Genomic DNA, 26773 nt, shown 5'->3' with positions numbered 1-26773 from the left:
GGAATATGGCAAGCTGTTGACATTATTTGTGTCCTGCTCTAACTACCTTTGTGATATTAGAGGTAAATGTGTTCATTTTTGCTTTGGGCCAGAAATTGTTCATGCTCGCAAATCTAAAGTGAACTGAAGAGTCAATATACAGCACCATTCATTAAATACTACTCATATCTTAAGATGTGTTCATACTCTCGTAACTTAATTAACATGGATTATATTAAGCAACAGGCTTCACATTTCCTACATGCTTCCTGTAACATCAGCCCTTTTAAGTGCTTATCAGAGCTGTAACTGTCATGTCTAATATGTAATGCTGCAGAGGTTTTTTGCTGTGCAACATGATTCTTTTTTCTCAGTCTACTTTAATATATATCAGGGTTGATGGGTCCCACCCTCCACAGCAGGCTGCCTTATGTTCCTCGCCCTCCACACTCGCTGTGTCTGTACAGTCCTCGTCTTTGTCCTTTTCTCTGTCTCCAATTACTGTTGTATTAACTCCATTAGAGAAACCATCCGTTGCGTAATTGGCCAATTGGCATGAGGATCAGGCTCCTTATCAAGTTTCATAACAAATATGAAGCCCACCTGGAAACAGGAGTGCGTATAAGCCCCCTGGAGGCTTTGTATGTGAGACCTGTGGTTCACCCTCTCCTCGATCTTTCTGCCTCTTTATTTTTATCCTCTCTGCACTCTCCATCACCCTGATTTCCTGTTTTCATCCACCTATCTCCTCTTCCTGTGATCTCTCTGTCATGTGGGGATGAGTGGAGGTGCTGTTGCTCTTTTTTTTTTTCACGCACTCTCTGGGTCCTAGCCTGTGTCTGATGACCTAATCTTATCTCAGGGGTTTAATCAATACATGAAATAACAGAGATGTATTACAATCTCTCCCACTATCTGTCACACACACTCAGAAACACACATATTACTAGCGTCATTAGATAAACATGATGACTGTGTAGATGCAATTAGTGTTGAATCAACCATAATTAGCGCCAGCCAAATGCAAGCAGGATTATTGACATGCTGTTGTACAAGAAAGTACATCTTGTACTAGTTTGGGTGTAGATGTGGAGCATGATCTGCCCTGTTTTTGCCCAGCAGGTTTAGAACCACTTAATCTCAGCTTCAGGTGACAGAGGCTAGAGTTAAGTTACACTAATTCATTCAATTCTATGAAATCTATCCAATAGCAAATATTTCCTAAAATCCTTTAAAGATCGTGTTTATTGTTGTGGATGAATGAATTTTTCAGAGGTGACTTCACTGTTCTTGGCAGAACGCCTGGCCACAGAGCCACGCAAACCAACACAGCTGCTGCATGTTCCTAGCAGCCTGTATTTGCTGTGTATTAAAATAATGTAATTGTGTGGCAGTCGTTGCCCCTCGGCTCGCTGGGAAATTTCTGTGCCAGCTCAGAGCCAGAGGTTTGAATGCAATTTGACCTTGAGATTTCATTTCACAGCTTACTTTGCTTAGTTCCTCAAAGCCACCACTGAAGGTCAACACAGCAGCGCTGATAAAAATATTCAGTGAAAAATTCATTAAGTCAGAGATTGTTACAAGCTTCATCTTTCTCTTCTTTTGCGGAGAAAATGTGTGGTTGACACTGACAGCAAGATATCCTCCCTCTCTAATGCCTGTACCTCCATTGGTCCCACTTTCAGTCTTTTTCCTGTTTCTGAAACCCTGAATTGAAATCCCCTTCAACCTATATTCATTTGAATACAGCACAGAGACAATTTATTCAGTGTTAAAACTCTTAAATGTTGTTGCTTTTTGTAAATATAGACTTGTGAAATGCTCAAAATACACGTTTGGAACATTCAAAAGGTAGACGGGTTCAGCTGTAGCAGGTGACAGTATCATGATTGGATATGATCACAAGCAATGATGGGGCGAGACTGACGAGGTGTTTTCAGAAATTGCCGACATTGTGTCCTTTGGATTAAAGAGGAAAAGAACCATCCAGACTGTTACCAGCACAAGTTTCAAAAGCCAGCATCTGTGTTGATATGGGGGTGTTTTAGTGCCCATGGCATCATGGGTAACCGTCACATCTGTGAGGGCCCCATTAATGCTGAATGGTTAAGTACAGGTTTTGGAGCAACTTATATGATGCCGTCCAGATGAAGTCTTTTTCAAAGATGAAATAAATAATGAAAATATTCACTTTTAAGAAGCTGATATCATAGAATTTGGACATTTTTTCTTGAAAAGTTACTCAAATCAATTAATCAATCAATGAAAATAGTTGGCGTTTAATCTGACGAATCATGCAGTTCTAGACTGGACGATTGTAGTTGTATTTGTTAGATTAGAATGATGTGTATAAACTATTTTAGATTTAAAAATTACATTATTGTATGTTGATTGAATCCTTTTCATCATTTCATGATCATTTAAATGAATGAATCTAAAAACTTCACACAGACCTCCTGTCAGAGTGCCACAGACCTCCTATTTGAGAACCACTGCTATAATTAAAACCTGTAGTAAGTGTTGACTCCTCACTCCTCCTAACCAGCCAGTAAGGGCTGCAAGTCATCAAACTGCTGGGCTAAAGCAATAGGAGTAACTAGTCATGTAATCTGTTATAGTTACTAGGAAAATATGTATAACTGTAATTAAATTACAGTTTCTAATCAAAATGTTAGTGATCACAAAGCGGTTACATCTAAATATTCAGGCTGCCTGGTGGAGATCTGCTCTCTGCTGAGCACTCTCCTCTAGTTTGAGAGGCACAGACCGAGACAAGTAGGAGAGTCTGATGTGCTAAGCTCACATCCGCCACACTGACCTCCACACCCTCACTTTCCACTTGTCCACATACAGTAAAGGACATGAATGTTGATATTGGACTTAAGGTCGTCTTGAGGTGCTGAATCGTCCAGTATGAATGTAGATCCGTGGGATACTGATGATACTATTATGCAAAACACCTTGAAGTGCATTGACATCTCATCTAGCTGTCTAGCTCCAGTCCCTCTTCTGACTCACTCTCTCCATGACCTCGTCTTCCAAATTTGTTTCTTTGCTTCCTCCCTCCTGCTGTCCCAGTATGTGCTCCCTCCTCCCTTCCTGGGTGGGAGTCGGTAGCAGTGACGTAGCTGTTGTTTCATCGCCACAGAGACAGTCCAGGCTGCAAGGACAGCAGCTCCCCATCTTTCTCTCACGTACACACACACATACACTGTTTCGCTCTGCAGACTGCATCTCTCGGTGTGCAGGTGTGAGTGAGTGTGCAAGACAGCCACACATCATGTTGTCCTTGTGCCCATACAGGGCAGCTGTAGAGACATACAGCAGGGATCCACCCCAGGGACAGTGCTCTGAACAAGATTTTGCTTTTTACAGGTCAGCGGTGGAAAACACTCACTGTCCTCCTTACCTTATAACAAGGGTGGGCAATTATTTTTCATGGGGGCCCAGATGAGAAATTGATCAGGCTGTCATGGGCCAGATACAAACGATGTAAGGTCCTAATAATGGCTAAATCACTAATAATGGAATGTTCAGAAGTGTTCTATATAGGGCACTTCTGCTGTTTGCCTTTCTGAATTGCCATGTTGAACTGTGGACTAATATACCCTTGGTTACTGTGAGCTAACATACTGCAGAATTACGTGCACAGGGGAGCACAGTGGTGCATTGTGCGAACGCTGAACCCGTGGAAAATGAGCAGTACGGGCTTTTCCTCTGGACAGTGGAATGAAAAGGGGCGAACAGGAATTTGGGTTTGGCCTTCAGGGACTGAGTGAGACTCTGCTGAGCTTTGGCCATGACTTTCTCTCTTTGTTTTGGTGTCTTTGAGCCTCAAGTGGAAACTGTGAGTAAGGGGCGGATGGTATAAATGGTATAAGAAGTACATTAGTATATAGACGTACCAATCCACTTTTTTTCAGTTCCTGAAAAAATCTGTTTACGATATGTAAATTAGAATATCTGCTAAAATCAATTTACCAGCGCTCTTACAGTATTGATATTTAGCAGCAGCAGCAGTAGTAGTAGTAGTATTAGTAGTAGTAGTACTTGTAGTCGCAGTTATAGTAGTGGTAGTGGTAGTAAGATTACATGAGGCTGAAACTTAACTTCAGTCAGGACAGCTTGTGTAGTTTGTGTGATGTAACTTGTAATGGCATACTTCAACCACTGTGATGCACTATAGGATTCTGGCTTGTGACACTGTGTGTGTGTGTGTGCGTGTGCGTGCGTGCGTGCGTGCGTGTTTGTGTGTGGGAGATGCCCTGACACGGGGAAGTGGTTACAGCATCACAGTAAAAGAACCGATAACATCTGAGATTTGACAGATTTTTATGTGCAATCTAAAACAGACATCTTTGGTTTTAGCTTGTTTGAACAATTCACTAGAGTGCACACAACAAAGAGGAGGAGGAGTTGGAAAAGAGACTGGTGCAAGTCAAGGAGAAATGAAATTGTCAGACAACAGTGGTTACAAAGGGTGGTCAAATGTGTATTTTTTTCTATTTATTATTCCAGTTTTGCACATTAGATGTTCTTAAAATACCTCTGTACTAGAAGAAATATGTCAGAGTGATAAAGTTGAGCCCACTAATAGTTGCCGTAGCAGCTGCTATATCAGTGTCTTACCCCCTCAGGAGCATTTCTATTGAAATTTTAAATGGGGAATCTGTAATAAATGTACTGTAATAAATCGTAAAACTACCATAATATGTCATCAAAGATTAAGGAAACATGCAAAGTTGAATTACTCCCTCCTCAGCCATCGTGTCCTCCTTTGAAATTTCTATTGCGGTGCATGATGCACTTGTTTGCCCGTTTCATGTTAATTAGAGTTCAAATGAATATTGAATGTTTGTCAAATGCATAAATGTCTGTTTATTATGAGAAGAATTAATAATCTTCTTGATGAAGAGCAGATGTTTATAAAGGTTAAACCGAGCAATATATGTGTGGGCTTTTGTTTTCAGGATAATGGGTTCAGCTTGACAGACAACTGAAAGTTATAAACAGCTGATCAACTTGCGGTGTATTACTCATTGTCTGTTATTATTGTCAAATAGTTGCGCTCGTGCTGTATTCCTGCAGCCTGCCTGAGTTTCCTTGAGTCAGGGCAGGAGAGGGCGGAGGGGAAACAACTCGCTTCAACCATAGACAGTATATTAAGTAAGAATTCAAAGTATTTAATGTATTGTCTGTGACTCCAGCCCAGTATTTGGACTGCAGTACTCATGTTTGCACTTGCAAGTGTTGTTCCTTTAGGAAAACAAATATACCATGATATTTACCATTACCGTAGAACTGATTAAATTCAACAAAGTAGTGGAAACTGTTTTGCTTCCTCTCACAGCTCTCCTCTAAAACAGAAAGCTGCGACTGCCTCACGTTCACTGTTTCACATTTTTATACTGTGTGGGATTGAGTGTTTCTGCTACTCAGAACACACTTAACACCACTACATGAGAGAATGGAGAACAGGCTATTATGGTTCCAGCTAATGAAAGAAAGAATGGGGCATATTAATGTCATATTAACTCTCAGTTAAAACTCATGCCTTGTCCTTCCATCCACTAAATCTGAAGTGAACATTTACAACTCTCCACAGTGGCAGAAATACGTCTTTTGGTTCAACTCCGGAGCAGACACATGCAGTCAAAGTGTTGTGTCTGTTGTGCTAGCAACTAATGGAGTGAAATAGGGTTAGAACAGGTTTAGTGCATCTGTGCTATTTTTTCCTCTTCTTCTTTGAAAGCTTTCCTGATCTTGATCATATATTTAGCATTAGAGCTGTCTAACATTAAGTATCTCATGTGAAGCTGTTCCAGTGAGGAACCACTGGATTTTATCAGGGTGAACGGCAGGTTTCGCTAATCTTCCTGCTGTCTCCCACTGACAGCTCAACCTTTAACACCTGGGATCATTAATGTGCGCTCATGCTTCTGAGTATGTTGCACAGAAAAAAAAACATAAGGGGAGAAGAGGCTTCTAGCCCCAAAGGACTTCTCTTAAAATCTCCTTGACAGCCTCTGGGACTCCAGAGAGCATATTGAAAAAGCAGAGAGCCATCTGATACTTCACTGCATATTTCCAACAGGTTCCAGCTGGCTCAATTTGAAACCTTAAATTAAAAGTTAAAACAACATTTTAGTAAGTTAATGGCTCTGGGTTTAAACTACAATGTAGGCCTATTGGATATGAACTAGACTGATGCAGAAGGTGTAAAATAAAACTCGTGATGTGTGAAATCTGTGTGATGCTAAAGTAAGATGTGATCTTGTTGCCATAACACTGGTGATATTTTGAGTAAAACCTAGAATTAGATGGCATATTTTGAGCAGCATCAGATTTGATCAGTATTGTACCTTTTATTTTGCATTTCTGATATGGAAAGAATTAAAATATCATGATATTTCTAACCAAATGCTTTGATTTCAACATCATGACAATATTTCAGAGATTACTATTTCTGCTTTCATGTAATGATATAGCCTTCCTGGGGACACATCTCACATTAACCATAGATTGTATATTGAATGGAATTTCAAAACCATCTATGGCTCCATCGCACTATTTAGAGTTTTCTGGACGCACAATTGTTGCATATTGCTCCTTTAAGACGAAAGGTAGACATGAGTAATTTCTTTGCACTTTCCTTGTATTTTAGCATGGTCTTTGATCTGTCAACGTCTTTAGGCTCAGTGTGTGACCCAGACCCACTGAACTCACTGGGACAGACCAAATCATTTGACAATGACATGTGCACTTTATGTACTCCTGTTTAGGTTTGTGTACGTTTATGTTCTTTTGTGTAGGTCTGTGTAGTTTTAGTTGGTTCTGTGCAGACTGACAGTCTTGGAGGAGTGTCGTTTCGTTCCGTCTGCCAGTTGTTTATGGTTGAAATAAAGACAGCCTACAGTCAACCCTGGCTAATGACAATAAGTAAGTTGTGACAGAGTTCTCTGATATAAACCAACCGCCACCCAGCACTGTATTGGAGGATTAAGACAGACAAAATGTATTTAAAATAATTAATGTTTCAGAAGGGAAGTAGTGGTACACTTGAAGGGCAGTGCAGCAGTCTAATCAAATTACTGTTAAAGTGCACTCTGAAATGCGTACGCAAATGAGGATGATGACCTTTGATGAAATTTGGAGCATTTTGGCGGTCATGAAGATCAATAAATCAACCTTGTTTATTTCTCATTGTGTCCTCTCCTCTCCAGGAAGCAGGAGCTGCTGAACATTTCCAGCGTCCCTCTGGGAGAATGTCCCCCCTCACCACCCCGCACTGCACCGCCCAGCATGAAGGTAGGACGCACACACACACATTACTGTATATGTGCACACATATGGTGAGACGTAGATGTACACACACATACACACACACACACACACACTTTTAGATAGATATTGATTTAGTGACTATTTCATTGGCATATTTTGCCCTTTAGACCTTTAGTTCTATTAGAAAATCCATTGATTCTGATTGTCCTCATTGAGAAATCTCTTTAGCAAGGTAAGCAGTTCAGAGACAGTGACAAACTGCCATGTCACAACACGTTTACAACAGTTAAGTTTACATCATGACACATATTACATAACTACACAGCAAAGTAAGGTTTACTAAGCTAAGATGTTATTTAATGTCACAACTTTTATACTTTTTTTTATAATCCATGACACCATTTTTTGGTTCTGCCCTCTAGTGGCTGTATATTCTGGTAGAATGCATCTAATGAGCTGAAAAAAATGTAATTATTAAATTTGCATCTATGTGAATATGTACAGTATGTAGATTCACTACATTGAATTTGTTCATTACACACGGCACTCTACAGCGAATACACCCTGCATGATTTTTTGGTTTTGTGCTATTTTGCACTGATGGAAAGATTATTCTGTTGCAAGTGCTGTTACATTGCAGAAATGTCACTCAACTACAAGTAAAAGTACTAGTGTTAAAAATACTTATGAAAAAGTACAAAGTATTCTTCTCATAAACTAAGAGTTTCTTTCATGGTTGTCATTCACCCATTTGTGATCAGAGAGCCTTTTTGGTGACAAAAATGCAAATGAAAGTTTGGGATATTAATTCAAATTGTACTCAGCACTCAATTACTACAACTTTAAAAGTAGAGTACAAGTGTAATACTTATGTATGAGTAAAATTACAGACTTGTAAAAATACTCATAAATGTACCAGTCCCAAAAAATGACTTAATTACAATAGTTTTAGTAGTAGTAGTCGTAGTAGCAGTAATAGTAGTGTTTGTTATTAGTTACTTCCGCCCCATAGTCTCAAGGTCATCAGGATTACACAAATTCAAGTTAGAGCAGCCTCTGTTCAAGGAAGATTCTTCATCATTTATTTCAAATATTGCCCTTGGAGAGAGTACTCATGGTGACATCATTTTTTGAAATCGAAGCCCTCTCCTCACAGTTTGCAATGAATGCTCCTTTGGGTGTGGAGTGATGTAATCCTTTTCTTTTTTTTATGTCTGCTTGATATTATTGCTGATATTTGCTGAGTTGCCTCTGGAGGCAGAGGAAATTTTTAATTTCCCTTCAGACTACTGTCATTTGCTGTTGGTATGACTTTGGGGTTGGTTTCCTGTCACTAACAAAAGGTTGTGTCATGAAAAAGAAATTGAAATTGATTTATCCTGTGGTGTAGATTGGTTTATTACCGACCACAGTAGGAAAAGGTCTGAAGCGTTACTCTAATGGTATCACGACCACAAATTGTCAAGTTCAACCAAACTGTCATCAAGGAAACTTTGGACAGAGCTGTGACTCTGCAAATTGAAAAATATCAGAGCAAAACCAAAATGAATAAGAATAGAAATGAAGTGACATATTACTGTGCTGCACATATAGGAAAAGCATTTTACTATTTACACGAGATTGTGAGGTGTGATTTTTTTTTCAGACGTTCGTTACTCACATGGCACTGCACTCGTACTGTACTACACCTGAAGAATGTCCCATTTTTCCTCCGGCGTGATAAAGGAGAGGATACATTTTGCAAGGAGGCAGATTAGCAGTGTGATATACGGGAAATAGATGATGGCTCCTGCAAGAAGGAGCCACTTTCTGCAGTATGTCACCTTGGACTAAGCCATCATTATTGAATACAACACAGAGGGAGATAGCACAGAGAGGAAGAGAGCAATCGAAGTTTGCTCATGGTGAGAAAGACAAAAAGATCCCACTGACTGAAAATGTGTTCAGGCCAAGACCGGGAAAAAGGCCATAATGTATGAGAAAAAATATAAAATGAAATAAATATAACTCAAGCAAGACGACATGAAATTTCCTCTCAGCGTGTGGCTGACGTTAGGCAATTATTAATTTGCAACCCACAATTTGACCACAAGCTAAAGTGGTCTAATGGTTCACCATTAATGTCACAAAGGTTAAGAAGTTTGAAGGTTATAATTTGCTATAATCACAGTCCACATCAAACCCATGTGCAAGACTGGCTGCAGTGCAATTTTGATTTAGCCATAGTCTTTTGACTAAAACACTGTTTAGTTTCAGTCATATATTAGTAGTCAAAATTGTTTTAGATTAATTGACTGAATTCTACTAATCTTGAAAGGAGAAATCTGTAATATATTTACTTTAATAAATCATAAAATTACCATCATATGTTATCAGAAGTTAAGGAATCATGCTAAGCTGAAATAGTCACTTCTCTGACAGTAACAGTCGCATGAAATTTCTATTTCTATTGTCAGAATAACACATTGTTTGCTTGTTTCATATTAATAAGAGCTCAAATTAATGTTGAATGTTAACTGAATGAGTAAGTCTCTGTTTGTGAGAGTTAAAAAAATCATTAATAATCTTTTAGGAGTAGATGTTTATAGTGGTTAAGGATAACAGTGTTCCTGCAGTCTGCCTGAGCTTCCTTGAGTCTGGGGAGGATGAGGCAGGGGAAGCAACTTGTTTCAACTATAAACAGTATATGATATATCGTTTAAACCTTTTTAATGTATCGTCCATGGCTTCAGTTCACTATTTAGACTGCAGTAGTCGTTTTTGGACAAGCCGTTGTTACATATTGCTCCTTTGATGGGTTTGTTTAAATGTAATGCATACATCTTATATCCAACACTAAGTATACATTTCTTCCAATGTGCTTTTCTGTTTTTGTTTCAGTTTGAGGATAGTGACTTTCTACATTTGCTGTCTTTAGTGTGTCAATCAATCATTTAAATTATGAGCTGAGCATCTTCAGGTCATTCACTTCTCTGTGTATCAGTACAGGACAGCAATAATTTCATGCAGCAAATGTCTGCTGGTTGTCTTCCTAGGTAGATCAACGCAATCCAACCTCCCTAGTACACAAAGAGATTAGTTCTCATTGTATCTCTTCCCAAATTGTCTCTACCTAACATTTCATTTCCTTTTTATTGGCTGACAGCATTGTTGTAATTTGTTATCAATAATTATTCTTTAATCAGTAAGTGTCTCATTTTCGGCAGTGAAAAAATAATGTTTAAGAAAGTTATGATGAAAATTATTTGCCCGTGAAATTAACACTGTAAAACACTGCACTGACTTTCTTAAGTCAATAAAATATATTTTGATTTAATCATGGTGTCCTATTTTCATAACTCAGGACTTGCAGCTAAACCTTGTGCAGATGCATGCCACAAAAAGGCAGAAAATTGTGACAGCAACCAAAAACATATTCAGAAAAAGTATCCACTGGCTCTAGAATCATGGCCATGTTTTTCACATGGTTGGCACTAATCTCAGTTTATCTAATCCTCTGTTGTGCATTTCATGTGCTTGATGATGCCTCACTCATAAATAGAAAAACAATCACATTTGATTGCACAGACTACATGTTGTTGCTACACAACGTAGTTATTGGCATTGCCCCTCAATGGCCATAAAGAGTCTCTGGCACAGAAAGAGGGATTTTATGCACCTGGCACACGAACCGCAGAACAATACTGGAGCTGCTGGAATACTGGATGACAGAAATACAGTGAGAACATTTTGTCTTTCTTTTCCTCTTATAGAGAGGTTGGGACAGATGTGTGTTTGTTTGTGTGCATGTGTGTTTTGTGTACATTCTGGAATGACCAGTTCTGTTTTGACAAATGATTCAGTTTGCCGCCTGACTCGTCTTTCCAGTTTAAGCTTTACAGGCAAAATAGAGATTAAAAGTGAGTGAGAGGAAAGTCACTTTGTAACTGTAGAAGGGAGATAAAAATGAGAGAAGGACAGATGGCTCAGATTTAGCTGCCGATGTGAAGGTAAGTCTGCATTTTGATTCCAAAAACAAACAAATATTCTTTCTTAGTTCAATGGTGGAAACAATTTGATATGATGTGTATTGTTGCTTTTTAGATCAAAGTGTGTGGATCTTTACCTGCATATCAGTTATCCATCTAAAGTAAATCTACTTTAGATATCAACTCAGTTCATACAACTTATACTCATTCATCACTTCACTGCTCAGCAGCATCCTGAGTACAGTGTAAATACAACATCAGGGCTGCTTTTAGGGTGTTCGTGACTGCTGTACTTTAGTAGTCATCAACTACTCCCAAAAACTAGTTGACAAGTTGATGGGAGATACATTTTTATCCATTAACAATTCATGTTAAAAAGGTCTCAAATACAACCAGTAAAGAGTTAACTAATGCAGGTGGGACCAGCCTGGGGGTATGTGACATAGTTGAGTCCTTGATTGGCTCTGAGAAGCTGTTTACAAATGAGCCACGATCTGATTGGTCCCAACCCCCAGCACACTTGCCTGAGCCTGAGCTACTGTTTGACTGCAGTAACAGCACAACTGCTTTCTTACAGTGAAAGTGTGAGTCTTTGCTTCTCTAACTGGACTGAGCACAGACGATGCACCACAGGTTTGGATAGTCGACTATTCTGTGAAACCTTTAGCTGCTGTGTGTTGAACTTTACAGTAAATACTCAGCTTGAAAAGGCTGTCAGGGGAACAAACACATTTAAGTGCTTCAGTGTCAGTCAGTGCTGCTAAATTCATTGATGCTCTTCTCTTACAGCTTATATTAATCTCATGTGCTTAAAATACAGTAAGAACAACAATAGAAAAAGAGGAAGAACTTTATTAATCACCTTGAGGATAATTAAGTACTTTTTAAATATTCTGTATAGAGAATATATAAAGATCAGAAAGGTATTTGGCAATTTCAGTATCAGACTCAGCCAGTCAAGAATTAACAGCATTTCAAAACATGTCATATCTTGTTTGTGAATATTTTACAGCTGTAGAAACAGTCAGCATTAAGATTAGATTGGCTTCCTAAAAACACTGCATCCCCAGGGACCAAACCAAAGCTGTGTTGACTGACGTATCAAATACAAATGTGTGTCAGTGCAAATATCAGCCGGTGTTTCAGGTACCTAACAGAGCTTACTGTACGAGTGTCTCTCTTTACATGTGATAGAAAGACCAGCTCAGGCCAGTCTCCAATTGTCCCATCACCCTTTTGATCCAGATAAGGAGTTGTGTTGTAGCAGGAGAGAGGAGTCTGTGGATATACCATCCAGTCATGCTAGGACAATAATAACTCCGGCTGAGGTGCATAGATGGATAATATAAAACTCGATGGGGCATTGCCACGTAACCTTGCCTACATTTTTTCCCAGTGGCCATTCATGGTATTGCAGTGAAAAATTCCCTCATGGCCTGAGAAGCATTTTCCCCAATATAACCAGGAAGTAAACCCAGAAGCTAAGAAATAAAGGAAGAAAGGAAGAACATCACCACCAAGGAAATATAGCGTGTTCCCATTTAATTCCTTTCCCCAGCCTTTATTAGTGTTCATTTAGTTAATATTCATTTAATCCTGAAGATAACATGAAGAGGCCACAGTCCCTCCATCATTATCATCATTGCTGCGATTCTGTTCGTGACTTTACATGAATATGTGTGAATTCTAGCAGCCAGCAAGTAAGCCAGTCTGTCAGTCAGTCAGTCTAATCCATGGGTTGCCATGGGAGATAAGAGATACAGATGTTGTTGCTGGGCTAGAGAGAGAGAGACAGAGGCAAAACACAGAAAGAAAGAGAAAGAATGATTAGATGAAGAAATGAGATACAGAAACAGGGCACAAAAGAAGACAGAAAAGTTCATCTAGGACAACAAGACATCATAGTGAGACAAGGACAGACTAGAGACAAACACATACATCCTGTTGTAGATTGACAGCAAAGCAGAAAGACAGATAGGTGACTCTTGTCCTTGCTCTTGTCTGGTCACTGTAGGGGACGTAGACAATGATTGAACACACTGTCAGCGCTACAGGATCCCACTCGAGCACTGCCGGGACACTCTGCATCAGTGTGTCTTTTAAACTGTCATGGTCAACAGTCTGTGAGGATGTGTGGCTCACGTCTTTATAGATTCAAAGGGGAGAGAAAGCTAAAGCTGCTAAAGCTGCAAAAGCTGCTTTTTGTACATCTTCCTTTTTCCTTTTGTCCTCGTGGGATCCCAGTAACCATTATACCACACACTCTCTCTCTCACACACACACACACACACACACACACACACACACACCTCTTGGTAACATGTGCATGAGAGAGCATGCTGACTAGACATCGCTATCTAGACATCTGCTCTTATTGTTGGTCTGGCTGTTTGATGTTGACTCTGCATGTCCAGCCACATCACTGTATCAGCTTACAACACCTTTAACTGGTTAATATTAACTCCTTGATAAGCTCTGCATGTATTTGGGCCTCTGTCTGCAACGGGAGTGGACATTTATAATTTTTCACTTAGGTAGCTTTTATTACAGTGCTGTCAAAATGTAGTCATTTACAGTTTTTTAAGTGCTGCAAATTTACAGTTGTTTAAACATTTGTAAAACGCCAGTTAATCACCTTTCCAGACTTTCCTGCTTTGGGTAAGGTATTTATTTCCGTCTTGCTTTGTATTTTATGGCGCTACTGAGTGTGCAGCATCCAGGCCAAAGGTGGCAAAAGTCTCTGCATTCTTTACTCAAGCAGAAGTGCAGATACTTGTGTAAAAAATACTGGTAGAAGTACTGATTCAATTTCTTTACTCAAGTAAAAATGAAAAAGTTCAGGGTCTGAAATGGACTCAAACTGTGAAAGTAAGAAGTAACCCTCTGAAGGACATTTCAACTCACTGTTTCTATACAAAGCTAACTGAACTTCGCCTTCCTCCATCGCAGAGTCTGTTTCATCTTCTGAGGTACTTTTGTCTCATTATGTCTCTTGTTCTTGTTACATTTTCTAAGTTGTTTTTGTCTTATTATGTCTTTCATGTCATTTCCATCTTACATCTTTTACATAAATTTTGTCTTGTTATGTCTTATTATGTCTTGTTAAGTCTTTTTTGTCTTGTTTTGGATTTTATATAGTTTTGGTCTTGTTGTTTGTTCATCTTCTTGCGTCTCGTTACGTTGTTTTGTTGTTGTGACCTCTTGTTATGTTCTTTTTCCCCTTGTTTCATCTTCTACATTGTTTTTGTCTTGTGTCTTGTCATTTTGTCTTGTTTCAACTTTTATATTGTTTTTTTCATATGTGCTGTCATGGCTTGTTACATTGTTTTCATCTTTTTACATCTTCTTACATCATTTCATCTTGTTACATCTGTTGTGCGTGATGCATTAATGGATACACCAAGGAATCAGTACCAATATTTGAGTTAAAAGGTAGGGGGAAAAATTGAAAGGTTATCAGAGCAAAGTATTTGTACTTAATTACTCCCATCTCTGATCCAGGCTGATGCATTTGTAACTGTGATAGTGCATGTTAGTGTGTGGTATTGATTTTTTTTTACTAATAAAAGTGAGTCATTTTTACACTGGTGACATCGTGATCCAGCAGCAGTGCACTATGTAATAGCCATTCAAAGAGGAAGTGTTCACTGTTGTTGCATGCTTCTGCCAATTCCTTCCTTTAAACTAGACTTTTTGTCTAACAGGAAGTTTTATTTGGTGCCATGGGTTGACATCTCCTGTGTGTGTGGGAGTGAGTGCACACACACACGTGTATCGCTCGAACCACCCACATTTTCACTTTATATACGTGTCAAAATCTGAGCACAAACACACAAAGTATGTCGACCATTATCACCCTCACAACTTGCTTATGTGACAAGGTGGAAACCCCGGGGGCGAGGACGTGTGAATGGCACTCAACGATGCGCTGTGTGTTTGTGTGTTGTTTTATGAGGAAGTGGTTGCTTATCAGGGTGTGTGCATGTGGGTGTGAGAGACTGTTAGGAAAGTCTCTCCCCTGCCCTGCCCTCTTGACACAGCTAAGTTTATACTGCGGTGAAGAGTCAAGCGCAGTCAGCCGGTCAGCAAGATCTGCTGCTGTCAACACCAATGCTACTGATGTAGGAGCTTTACATTCAGACATTTTGGTTTTGCTTTAAGTGGCAAAACATTTATATAAGGTGTAAGTTAACACCAGGTAACAGGCAGTGACTGTTTGTATGATGTGAGTAGATTCTGATGCTCTGAATGTGAAGTTTAGCAGTGTTACAGCTGTTTTACATGTTGTGTAATCATCTTCTTGTCTTTTTTCAGTCTGCAGAATTCTTCGATATGCTGGAGAGGATGCAGGTATGAAATTCTCATTAATTCTTTCCTGTGCATCCAGCTTCTTTTTCTAATATAATCCTTGCATCTCTATTTCTTTTCTTTCTCTCCTTCTCTTTGACTAAGTTTGTAGCTTTGGATAAAAGTTGCTTCTGTGAAACTTATGTGCCATCACGGCATTCTCAAATTGGTTGAAAACTAGGGGTGTAAATCACAAGTTTCATCATAATATGATAGTTTATCAATTCTTTGGGCAATGGTACGATATTTGCAAGTCTGCTACAATACGATTTCAATTTGATTCAATTCAGGGGCCTGCCATCAACATCAAATGATATATCCATTTAATACATTCAGTTAAATTTATATCAGCTCACAAAAAGCAACTAAATTGACAGACTGAACTCTTACAAACATTTGTGACACAGACCTGCCATGGGAATTTCAAATAATGGTGTATCTTATAGATGACTATATAGATCGATATTTTTTTGCTTCGCATCGGTAACATTTTATTGTTGAACACTGAATCGATATATCAAACCAGATCGATGTATTGTTACATCCCCATGTAAAAAAAACAAATGCACATGCTGTGAGATGGTCTTTAACATGTACAAGAATGAGACAGACACTGATGACTCAGTCAGGTCGCCCTGCTGGGTCCAACTGTTGATCAGATTGGATAATGGGTATGCTGGGAGCAGAGAAGAATAGCACTTGAAAGATATGGACTGGCATAAGTATTTTGTCCCTCTCTGTATGGACTTCATTGATTTTTTTCAGTCTGTGTCTCTCTGTATGCGACCATTTTGTGCCATTGTCAGGCCCCAGGGGGATTTGAGTGGTCTGAGGACAGACATAAAGGAGAGATGAGGTTTGAGGAGAAATGAAAGGCTCAGAAAAAGAACGAGGGAACAAGAGGCCAAAGGAAGATGCAATAAGCAGTAGAAGTGCTTGTTGCAGGGACTTTGGGAAAAAAAAATATATAATTTCATCTTCCAAGATGAGATCTCCAAAATGCATGAACTGGGAAGTCCTACTGGAAAGGTTCAGAAGTTCAGAATAGAATGACCTTTACTTTCATGCAGCCAATCCAACTTGGTTTTCATAGATATGACCCAGAATAAAGTTGGTGGGAACTGAGGAGTCACTGAGTTAGAGAAAGTAAGTTTAATCCAGCATCCCATGAACGTTGCATCAGTGTCATCAAGTACAAAGTACTTTTCTCAAAAACTACTTGGGGTATTAATTCATTTTTAACCACTGATGTTTAATACATTATCAATAGCAGTCAATCAATCAAAGGGTCTTCTTTTTTCTAAATCTTGAGTCTTCAAACCTATGCTAGCCTGTGCTGCTCTCTTCAGATGTAATGGTTAAAGCAGTCTCGGTTGTCAGTCTACTATAATGTATGTCAAAGGAGAGAATGCACAGTATCTATACAGGCAGTAGACACATTATTGTATTCTACTGGAAATGTTTATTGCCCTTGCAAATGGGTAGTTCTGCAAGCAGGCTGGCTAATTAGGAACAGCAGCTAACATGAATTGTGCTAACAGGGCTGTTAAATTGAATATAATTTTTATGCACACATAAAACACAAACTACACATATTAGAATGCCTGTATCATCAGTATAAACACTATAATAATGACAAAAGTTAAATTTAAGAAAGAATGGTTTAATTCTCAGTGGTGTGTGGGATGTACTCAAGTACAAGTAAAAATACAGCCTTGAACATCTTCTCATGAAACTACAAGTACTCAAAAACCTACTTAATTTCAGTAACTTAAGTATTTGTAATTAGTTGCTTCAGCGCAAAAAGAAATAGTGAAGGCTCTTCCACCAGCAATGAACTGATCCCACTAACAAGTACCGCCTGGTGTAGCCAAAGCCTAATACCCTATAATTTATTCCTCTGTGCAACAGAGCTCCAGTATTGTCCAAAAACTATTAAAACACATCAATGAGAGTTTATTTTGAGTCAATTCCACATACACTGTTCTAGTGCTGTAAATACTCACTAGAGGACACAATGTGTATTAATCCACTGCTGAAAATAGTTCCCAATAAATGCACTATTTACCCTGTTTGCTAACTACAGTGCCCGGCTGTTTTAGGAACTTTCTTTGTGATTTTTAAAAATAAAACTGCATGTTTAAAATCATCTTTATTTATAGCTTGAAGTATCACACACAGGGTAGGGAGGTCTCTTCCTGAACCTTCTACTCCAGTGAGGTCTCTCAATTTCCACAGTTTATAAGTTTTGTGGTGAACAATTCTTGCACTTTGGACTCAGTTTCAGCCTCAGGTGTCACCAGCATTATCTGGTCCAAGTCCATTAATCACAAGATTATTTCTCCTACAGTACATTGATCCTCTAGGTAATCCATCTGCTCATAGTGTCCCTTTGCAGCCTGTCCTGATTTCAGTTCATTAACCTGCTTGAATATACCCTTAAAGCGATAGTTCAGATTATTTGAATTGGGTTTGTATAAGGTACTTATCCACAGTGAGTGTATTACCTGCAGTAATGGTTTGTCAAAACACGCCCAGTTTGGAGAAGCAGGAGGTGTATAGGTGAAGAAAGCTAAGCAATGTACTGCACAACATATGGACTGGATATGCAGCATTTTCCTTTTGCGTTTGTTTTCTTACGTGCAGTGCGTTTTTGTGTATGTAGCGCATTTGCCCTTGTCGGCCACCGCAATTATCACATACTCAGGATCATCATTCAGAGTTGTTTTCTTAGTTCTTCTTAGTTTTGATCTTCCTTTATAAAGTAATAAAGTCAGCCTTATCCTTTGATTTTGAATTGTGGATTCCTCTTAACAGCATAGAGGGAGAAAGGTAGAAAGGTGCTGTTCAGGGAGATGCAGCAGAACAGGCTGACTGAAGACATCAGCAAAGTTATTTGAAAAGTGTGACCAGTGGATGATGGTCCATCAATGCAGCCCGGTGATCAAAGACACTCTCTCTCTCTCTCTCTCTCTCTCTTCCTCTTACACACACACACACACACACACACACACACACACACACACACACACACACACACACACACACACACACACACACACACTGTGCAACTCATCCATCTTTTCTGAGCCTCTGCTGGCATCGACCTGCTCTCTTGAGCTCTGCCACCTCTGACTTCACATTTGAAACTCAGTGTGCTTCAGTACTGTAGTCCGGACGGTGCTGATGAAGGTCACCTTTTTGATCCCAATCTCCTCTCTTCCTTCTCCTTTCTTCTTCCTCTCCTAACGTCACCCCTCAGTCCTCCCCCTTTGTTCTCTCTTCATCTTTGTCAACTGAAAATTAAAGCCTCTTAAGAGCCTTTGTGATCAGTCGCGCATTGTTGACAATGGCTCCCCCGTGACTGTAACAGCTGCTACATCAGACAAACACACAAACACACACCATTACAGACTAGACTGAGGAGTAAATTGTGTGTGTGTGTGTGTGTGTGTGTGTGTGTGTGTGTGTGTGTAGTGTGAGTCTGCACTGAATGCCATCTGATTCTTGGTTGATGATTGGTGGCATTAGAAGTGGTGGCAGTTGTGTGTATGTTGAACACTCTGAACCGCTGCACATGCGTTCATTTCCTCGAGTCTATGCTCAGTCATGTAAACGAGCTGTTCCACTGGGCTTGTACCGTAATTGGCCAATTTACTCCGTCTCTACCAGATTGGCTTTTCATATCCGCATATATTTACAAAACACTGCAGACTGATAAGGCCTCAGCCTGCGTCTCAGTGCTGCTGTGTCCCCAAAATAGGCAATAAAAAATGAGGAGAGGAACACTTGGCATATCTAGAAGCTGGATTCAGAGAGAGAGGATGACTAAGTGTCTGTATTACCTGTGTGTGTGTGTGTGTGTGTGTGTGTGTGTGTGTGTGTGTGTGTGTGTGTGTGTGTGTGCAGGAAAGTGCATTTGCATGTATGACTCACTCAGTTGTCATCTGGAAACAGAGACAATGAGGTCTGGGGATGAGAATGCAATGTTCCAGAACAGTTTTTTATTATAAAAGCTTTTTGACCTCTGTGCTTCTCCGTCCTCATGCTGCGTACGGACACTAATAAGGTCCCTAAAGCTGAAGAGACCAAAAAATGGAAGGTGTGACCAGATACCAGACACACACCTGTACACATCTTATCAGTCTGTGTTGTCTTCCATTTCTCTGCGTGCTTTCCTCCATCACTGCTTCATCATGCCTCCTGATCTGCTCATCTGTCAGCCTACAGTCTTAGAAATAAGGGTTGTGCCTATAACACAGCATAAAGGGTTATACTGAGAACCATCTGCAAAAGGTTTCATCCAGAGCACCCTATAAGAGTTCTAAAGGAGAACCTCCATGACTAATCACACCGATGATGAGATATAACATAGGTTACCGTTAATGTGACTAGGTCTGATTACTTTACTCTTTTAAATAATCTTAAATATTTCATGGTAATTTCAAAATTACAACACTGAAACTTAAAAGTGTTTCATGTATGTATTTTTCATGACCCAGGGGGTTCTACTCAGAACTCTTTTACAATTATGGTACAACAAACCCTTGACAAAAAGAGTTCTTCAAGAATTTCAATAATCCTTGAAGAGTTCTTTCTTCAGAAAATGGCTTGTTGAATAAAAAGGGTTCTTCAGATGCAAATGGTGCTGGGTAGAACCCTTAGCTCTTCAGGAAGCTATTTTGGAACCTTATTTCTAAGAGTGTATGAGGGATTCTTAACAGCCCTGTAAATGCTTTTCAATTTTTTCTCAGGGCTCCTAAAGTGAAAAATCAATAACCTCCTGATCTGATTGATTATAAGTTGAATGAACTCCAACTGTCAATTGATCCTCTCTGGACTGCCAGTATCCTGACTCCTGCTGCTGCAGAATATAAATGACTGGCTGTCCGGAGCGCTGTGCTCTCAGTGGCGCAGACGGGCCTCAGCACTATTTAGAGGTCATACACTGGAGCTGTGCTACGCTAGCAGACTGCCAAACGCCTACAGGCTCATAACAGCTCCTAGCCCCAGGGGCCACTGAATCAAAACAGCTCTGACATCATCAAGGGGTGACACGCCCTCATTGATGTTCGCTGATGACTGTGCATTTCAGGCTGTTGCATCATCACCTGAGAGTCCGTCTGGCATGAAGTCGTGTTACCTTTCTGCACCTGTGGCTGTGCTTGTAACTGTATCACTGTGGTGAAAGTCACTGAAGTTCACTGTGTTAAAATTAGGCATCTTAACAGTGTGTGTTGTCTCTTTATAGGATGACTATATCCCCTACCCACGGATAGAAGATGTGAGTCATTTTTCACTCTTGTAATACGCTCATAACACATTTACAGCCTTCTCACCACTGGTTAGGAGTGTTTCCACATTTTATTAAATATTTTCTTTTATCTACCTCTGTTCCTCCCTGCTCCCTCCTGTCTAAGGTCCTGGAGAAAGGTGGTCCTTACCCCCAGGTAATCCTGCCACAGTTTGGGGGTTACTGGATTGAGGATGTGGAGGCACCAGCAGGGACCCCCTCCTCCTCAGAGTCCAGTTTCTGTGAGGAAGAGGATGGAGGGGAGGGCATGAGCCCTGGTGGGGGGCACAGCTATCGCCTGGAGTGTAACAGCACAGCCCGCGCCTACCGCAAGCACTTCCTAGGCAAGGTCAGTGTGTGTGTATTTATGTCACTTTCACCATGAATTAAGCAGGGGAAGTCGGTTATTGTATTTGACCTAAAATCTGTCGCTCTCTCTCACACCCTCTTTTCCACACTCATGCATCCAGGAACACATGAATTATTACTGCACTGGCAGCAGCATAGGCAACCTCATAATGTCTCTGAAACACGAGGAGGCTGAAGGACAGGAGTACCTACGCATCATGCTCAGGTAGAGTGACAGAAGTACACTGACAGTTTATGTGTTTCAGGTGTCAAAACTGTAAAGTATGTCTTTCACCCTTTTATTCATGTCTTTCTTGAGTTCTGGCTATTAAAGTCTGTCTTTAACGTGTCTGTTCCCCAGTCTGCTGCTTTTCTTCTCGTTCCTGTAAATGATGGGCCATACCAAGAATTACAGTTTTTAATCCCATATCAAGGGCCACCATACCTATTATAATTACAAGACTAGCCTGGTCTCATTCCAAACTGGCTAAATAACAACATTTTGTCACTGCCCCTTGGCAACTCGAATGCAAACCCTTTCAATGAAACGTAACTTTTGTCTCGCGAGTCACTTCAGTGACATGACGCACATAACAGAACATAGTTATTGTAATCCCATGCATGGTGTTATAAACCTAAATGTCATCATTTCACAGGATTAACTATGCCTGACAGCCGCTAAAGTTTACCTTGTGATCAAGAATGTGAAAAAACATTGGCTTGTGTCGAGTTGGGATGAAAATGGGTTGGAGTCAAGAGCTGCTATAGGATCTAATGTTTACCGCATTCACCATGTTTGTTTAGTGTGTTAGCAGTTTCTAATTAGCAATAAAGACAAATTATAGCTCAGGCTGATGAGGATGTCATCATCATCTAAGTGATTACAAATCATCCTGAGGGGAACATGAATCCCTCTTCCAAACTGTATGACAGTCCATCTAGTAGACCTTTTTCACTGCAGCCATATTGACTTTAAATAGCGGGGTAAACACAGCTGTAACCAATGACAATAATTAAAGTCCTGTTCAATTTTTGTGTGGCAGAGCCTTTCCAGTGAACCAACTTGCATAATAGCAGCAGCCTGACCCTGTTTGACCTGAATAGAGCTGAACCTTAATTAGTATCATTAGAAACACCTGTTTCTCTCTGTTCTTCCCCAACACTCACCCATACACGCATCATTAGTAGAAGCAGTAGCAGCAGTAGTAGTAGCAGTATAGTAAAGTATATTTTATATAAATAATGTGATAATATTGTTAGCACAAATTTTTTTGGCCCTGATAATATTGAAAATCTGATATTGTGACGGCCCTAAGACAGACAAATTGGTGTAGGTTTTACTCCTCCTGCTTTTTCTTTTGTTTCAGCTCATGATTAACTCTGAACAGACTTGTGGTGATGTGCTGGACAGCTTTCATGCCATTGTCACAGTTGGTGACATTTTCATTAACAGGCGAGAAAAACAATCAAGTAATGCTATGTGTTTGATTATCCATTGTGGGCGCAGCAGAGGGGACCATAGTTCAGTGATGGACAATCTCCTCTGGGACAGCTGACGGTGATCATGCCAGTAATCAAACAGCCCGTGACCAGTTGCTGTCTTTTTTTCTCTGTTTCTTTTTTCTCTGATGTTACTAGACACTAAACTCATCATGGTCATTGCTTTTCCCTAATTTCAAGGACTTAAAAAAAAAACTCTCTTTAGCGGAACAAGTCTCTGAACAGACTTACTTGTAGATCTCCTCTTCTTGTTCTGTTGCAGGTCAAGAATCAAAACAGTCCATGACAGGATCTCATTAGCAGGCATCAACCAGCTGCCTAGTGTACCCCAGATTGCCAAGGTAAGATACAGTTTATGAGTACTCAAGGTATAAAAACATCAACACATAATGGCAGCTTTAAGTGCATAATTATATGGAGTCTGACTTAAGAGAGAGAAGGATATCTTTTCAGCCGCTTACTGATCCCGTACTATAGATAATTTCACAACAGCACTTGACTCTTCCAGTGCGACACAAGAACATTCGGCTAAATTGGGCTTTTCCAAAGAGATAAGTCCTTGTGGTGGCAGTAAAGCATAAGAAAGCATGAAATCTCCATTGTTCCAAGATTTTAAATTAAGTTTTTACTCTAAAAATTGCTTGAATGTTTCCTCAGTTTAAGCAATGGTAAAATGAATGACCACAGTATACAACATATGGAATTCAACCATTGTTTGACTCATCTGTAGAACTTGTTCTTGTTGGGATCTAGATGAAGCTCTTGGAATATTAATTGGAACCACTGCACAATAGAAGGGTTCTCTGCAAAATGTCTAATACGGGGGAACCTTTTGCAGATGATTCTGTGTGTAACTCTTTTTTTTTTTTAGTTTTATTTAGAACCTTTGAAAAGGTTCCAGGTGAAACTTTTGTAAAAGGTTCTACCAAGGGCTAAAAAGGGTTCTTCCTTTGCACCTTTATATTTAAGAGTGTACACTCTAAGAAAGTTTGGTGACAAACTAAGGATATACACTGAACAAAAAATTATTATGATTTTTAGGTGGAAAGAAATATATTTTAACTTCTAAACAGTGAAGAGTAAATTCTATTAATTTGTTATTGAGATTTTTTTTTTTTTTTGTGATCATCTTTTTATTAACATTTTATGTCCGTACATGGGGTAATACAAAATGAAAACAAAAGGTCTGTGGCGATCATTCCCTCCCCTCCCATTCCTCTCCCCATGGGTCTCCATATTCCATATTCAGTGACATGTGCAGGATGTAAGGAAAACATTTTTTTTTGTTGTTGTAAAATGACAATTACATTAACTCTTTGATTTTATCTGACATATCTTGCCATGCAGAAATAGTGCCAGTTCGTGCACCATGCATCCTCGCCACTGAAAGCTCCATATTAATGATATCAATAAATGTGTTAATCCACTGAGATTTGTGAATATGTCTACCAATACATGTTAGTTTCAGTGAGGGAGTGTCATTCAGAAGTAGTAAGATGGGAGAGCATGGCACAGTTAAACCCAAAAAATCAGACCGAGTGGCACAGACCTCACCCCAAAAACGTTTCACATCCCTGCATTCCCAATACATATGCATGTAGGAACCTGTGAGTCCATCTGTGCACAAAGTGCAGTTTGGGGATGATAACCGTTTCATGAGATAAGCCTTCCTTGGTGTGAGGTAAGTCCTATGAATAAAGTTGAAGTGAATCTGTTGGTGATCTGGGTTTTTTGGAAGCAATGACAATTGAAGACCATATCCTCTCCCAGTCGAGCAAATCCTCTCCAGTGTACTGTTTCAAGTCCTCAGTCCGTACTTGTGTAATGGGAAGAGCCTTATAGGAAGCATTCCAGAAGAGTGAATACAGTTTAGAGACTACACCTCCTTTCCGTCCTCTGTTGACCAAAATGGAGTGGAAGGGGTGAGTGGTTAGTGGGGTGTTCCATGGTACTCCATATGCTTTCATGGATGACCACAGTTGGAGGTATAGAAAAAAGGAAAATCCTGGTAAACTGTAAGTCACTCTTAGATCATCAAAATTGCAGAGACCATTTTCTTTATAAATATCTGTAAATGTATGGACCCCTTTAGTGCTCCAGGATGGACATGAAAATGGGACCCCCCCAGTGACAAGAGAGTAGTTATGAAAGATTGGGCTCTTAAGGTGCCATTTACATGTTATATTAGATTCCTTTTCTGCAAGCTGCCATACTGACAAAAGAAAACTCATTATGGGGCCGAGGCGCAACTTAGCCCATTTCAAGGGAACAGCAGAGTAAATCAGGTCTTCTAGTCTATGTGGGTATGCTAACTTAACCTCTATAGCCTTCCAACAGGGGACTGAATCAGAATTCAGCCAAACTGATAATGGTCTTAAGACAAAAGACCAGAAATAGTGCTTGAAATTAGAAACTGAAAGGCCACCTTCTGATTTATGACGCTGGAGAGTTATCAACTTAATGCGTGGTCGTTTCCCACCCCAAACAAAACTGGATACCAAAGAGGGAATTTTATCCCAATAATCAGTTGGGGGAGGTAAAGGTAACATGGAAGAGAAAAAAATTATCCGTGGTAATATATCCATCTTGACTATTGATACACGAGCTTGCAGTGATTTTGGGAGGTATGACCATCTAACGAGATCTGATTCAATTTTATTATAAATTCCTTGAAAATTTTTATTAGCAATACTAGTTAATGAGGGGGAAATGTCTGTCCCCAAGTATTTAAATTGACTGATAATAGGAATATGCTGGAGTAATGTACTGTGTTTCTGAAGTGGTTGCAATAATCATTGTTTTTAAGTAAACTAATTTGTTATTAAGATGTTGTGCATAAACTCAAAAGCATGAAAAGCCTTTTGTGTAATAATAATATATTTTGTATTTTTACTGTAAGATATAAATCAAATATCTCTTTTTTTTCAGCTTCTGTGTGATGATGCCACGGGGCTGAAGTTCAACCCGGTCCTGTACCCTCGGGTGAGTTTGTTGTAAACTCACCACACTGTAACCTCATTAATAACCAGTCTGATGTCAGCTCATCTAGCCAGTTATTTGTGTATTCATTCAGGCTGACATTACCCGTTTCCTGTCACCGTCTGCTTCTGCTGAGAGACAAAGGGGCAGTGTAGGGTTGAAAGTGCTATTGCTACATTCGGTAATAACTGTCAAAAAATGAAAGTAAACTTCATCAAGATTTTTTCATATTCTGCACATCCGTACATGTTTCATTCCCTTTATTTAAGGCCTGTGGCATTTTTTTAATATTAACTAAAGCAGCTTTTGATTTAATTATTGTTAACCAGCATCGCCCACTTGCCCCTTCACTAAGGCCTTCATTGACTTTTCACTGCACCACCCTTTCACCCGCCCTTTAACCAGAAACACAGTGCACAACTTATCACATTTTACCCTCATAAGCCCCCTACTTCTCTAACATCTGCCCTGTTCAGAATGTACATTATTCAGAAATGACTGATGATATTAGGAGAGGGCAACAACCTCCTAAAATGAATACGATGGATCTGTTTCTCCTCCTGTGAGCCCTGCAGAGGAGTGTGATGGAGCATGCTTTCAGCCTGTGCCTCAGGAAAGGAAAAAAAACACCCATCTGCGTCTCAGTCTGCAAGAGGCAGCAACAAGATCACTGCCTTCGCTGAGGGCCGTGACAGTTTGTTGCATGTCAGCCTTACATAACAAGGGCCCAATAAAGCTGCCCTGGAGACATGATGGAGAACAGGAAAACATGTTTTTCTAGCTACCACAACAAGAAGAAAGTGAGATAAGTAACCATGGGGAATTTGTAAGAAATAAAAGCATCTGGGCTGCCTTAAAATTAAGTTGACCGAATTTGAAAACACAAGTTCAGCTATTTTTTGAATGACTGAATCATTTAAAAATTGCCTGATCAAATAAACTTTTCTAGTCCATTAAACTTAATATTGATTCAGATGCACTTGAGAAAACATGTTCAATAAGCTTAAGATATTAAGTTGAACCAACAGCTTTTCAGCCCCACTGATGAACTTCACAAACAAATTTGATTTTCTTT

At 39.6% G+C, this 26773-nt stretch overlaps 1 protein-coding gene across 14 annotated transcripts in view; it reads left to right on the top strand.

Annotated features, from left to right (window-relative positions):
• rap1gap2a (RAP1 GTPase activating protein 2a) overlaps positions 1-26773 on the top strand; it is a 116275-nt gene that overhangs the window by 76152 nt on the left and 13350 nt on the right. For 6 of the 14 annotated variants that reach the window (XM_084717136.1, XM_084717135.1, XM_084717138.1 and 3 more), the window contains 8 exons: positions 7203-7287; positions 15546-15581; positions 19648-19680; positions 20830-20862; positions 20999-21220; positions 21342-21445; positions 22982-23060; positions 25648-25701. In XM_084717136.1, coding sequence (XP_084573262.1) covers positions 7203-7287; positions 15546-15581; positions 19648-19680; positions 20830-20862; positions 20999-21220; positions 21342-21445; positions 22982-23060; positions 25648-25701 — 646 coding nt within the window. Of the gene's footprint in view, positions 1-7202; positions 7288-11783; positions 11865-14177; positions 14201-15258; positions 15457-15545; positions 15582-19647; positions 19681-20829; positions 20863-20998; positions 21221-21341; positions 21446-22981; positions 23061-25647; positions 25702-26773 lie in introns of those variants that run through there. The other 8 variants (XM_084717139.1, XM_084717140.1, XM_084717146.1 and 5 more) reach the window with 5 other exon arrangements.

This window comes from Lutjanus erythropterus, chromosome 4, assembly GCF_056507025.1.
Source record: "Lutjanus erythropterus isolate fLutEry1 chromosome 4, fLutEry1.hap2, whole genome shotgun sequence".
Classification (NCBI taxonomy): Eukaryota; Metazoa; Chordata; class Actinopteri; order Lutjaniformes; family Lutjanidae; genus Lutjanus; species Lutjanus erythropterus.
Note: the sequence above shows the minus strand (reverse complement) of the source record. Positions and strands in the feature narration are given on the sequence as shown.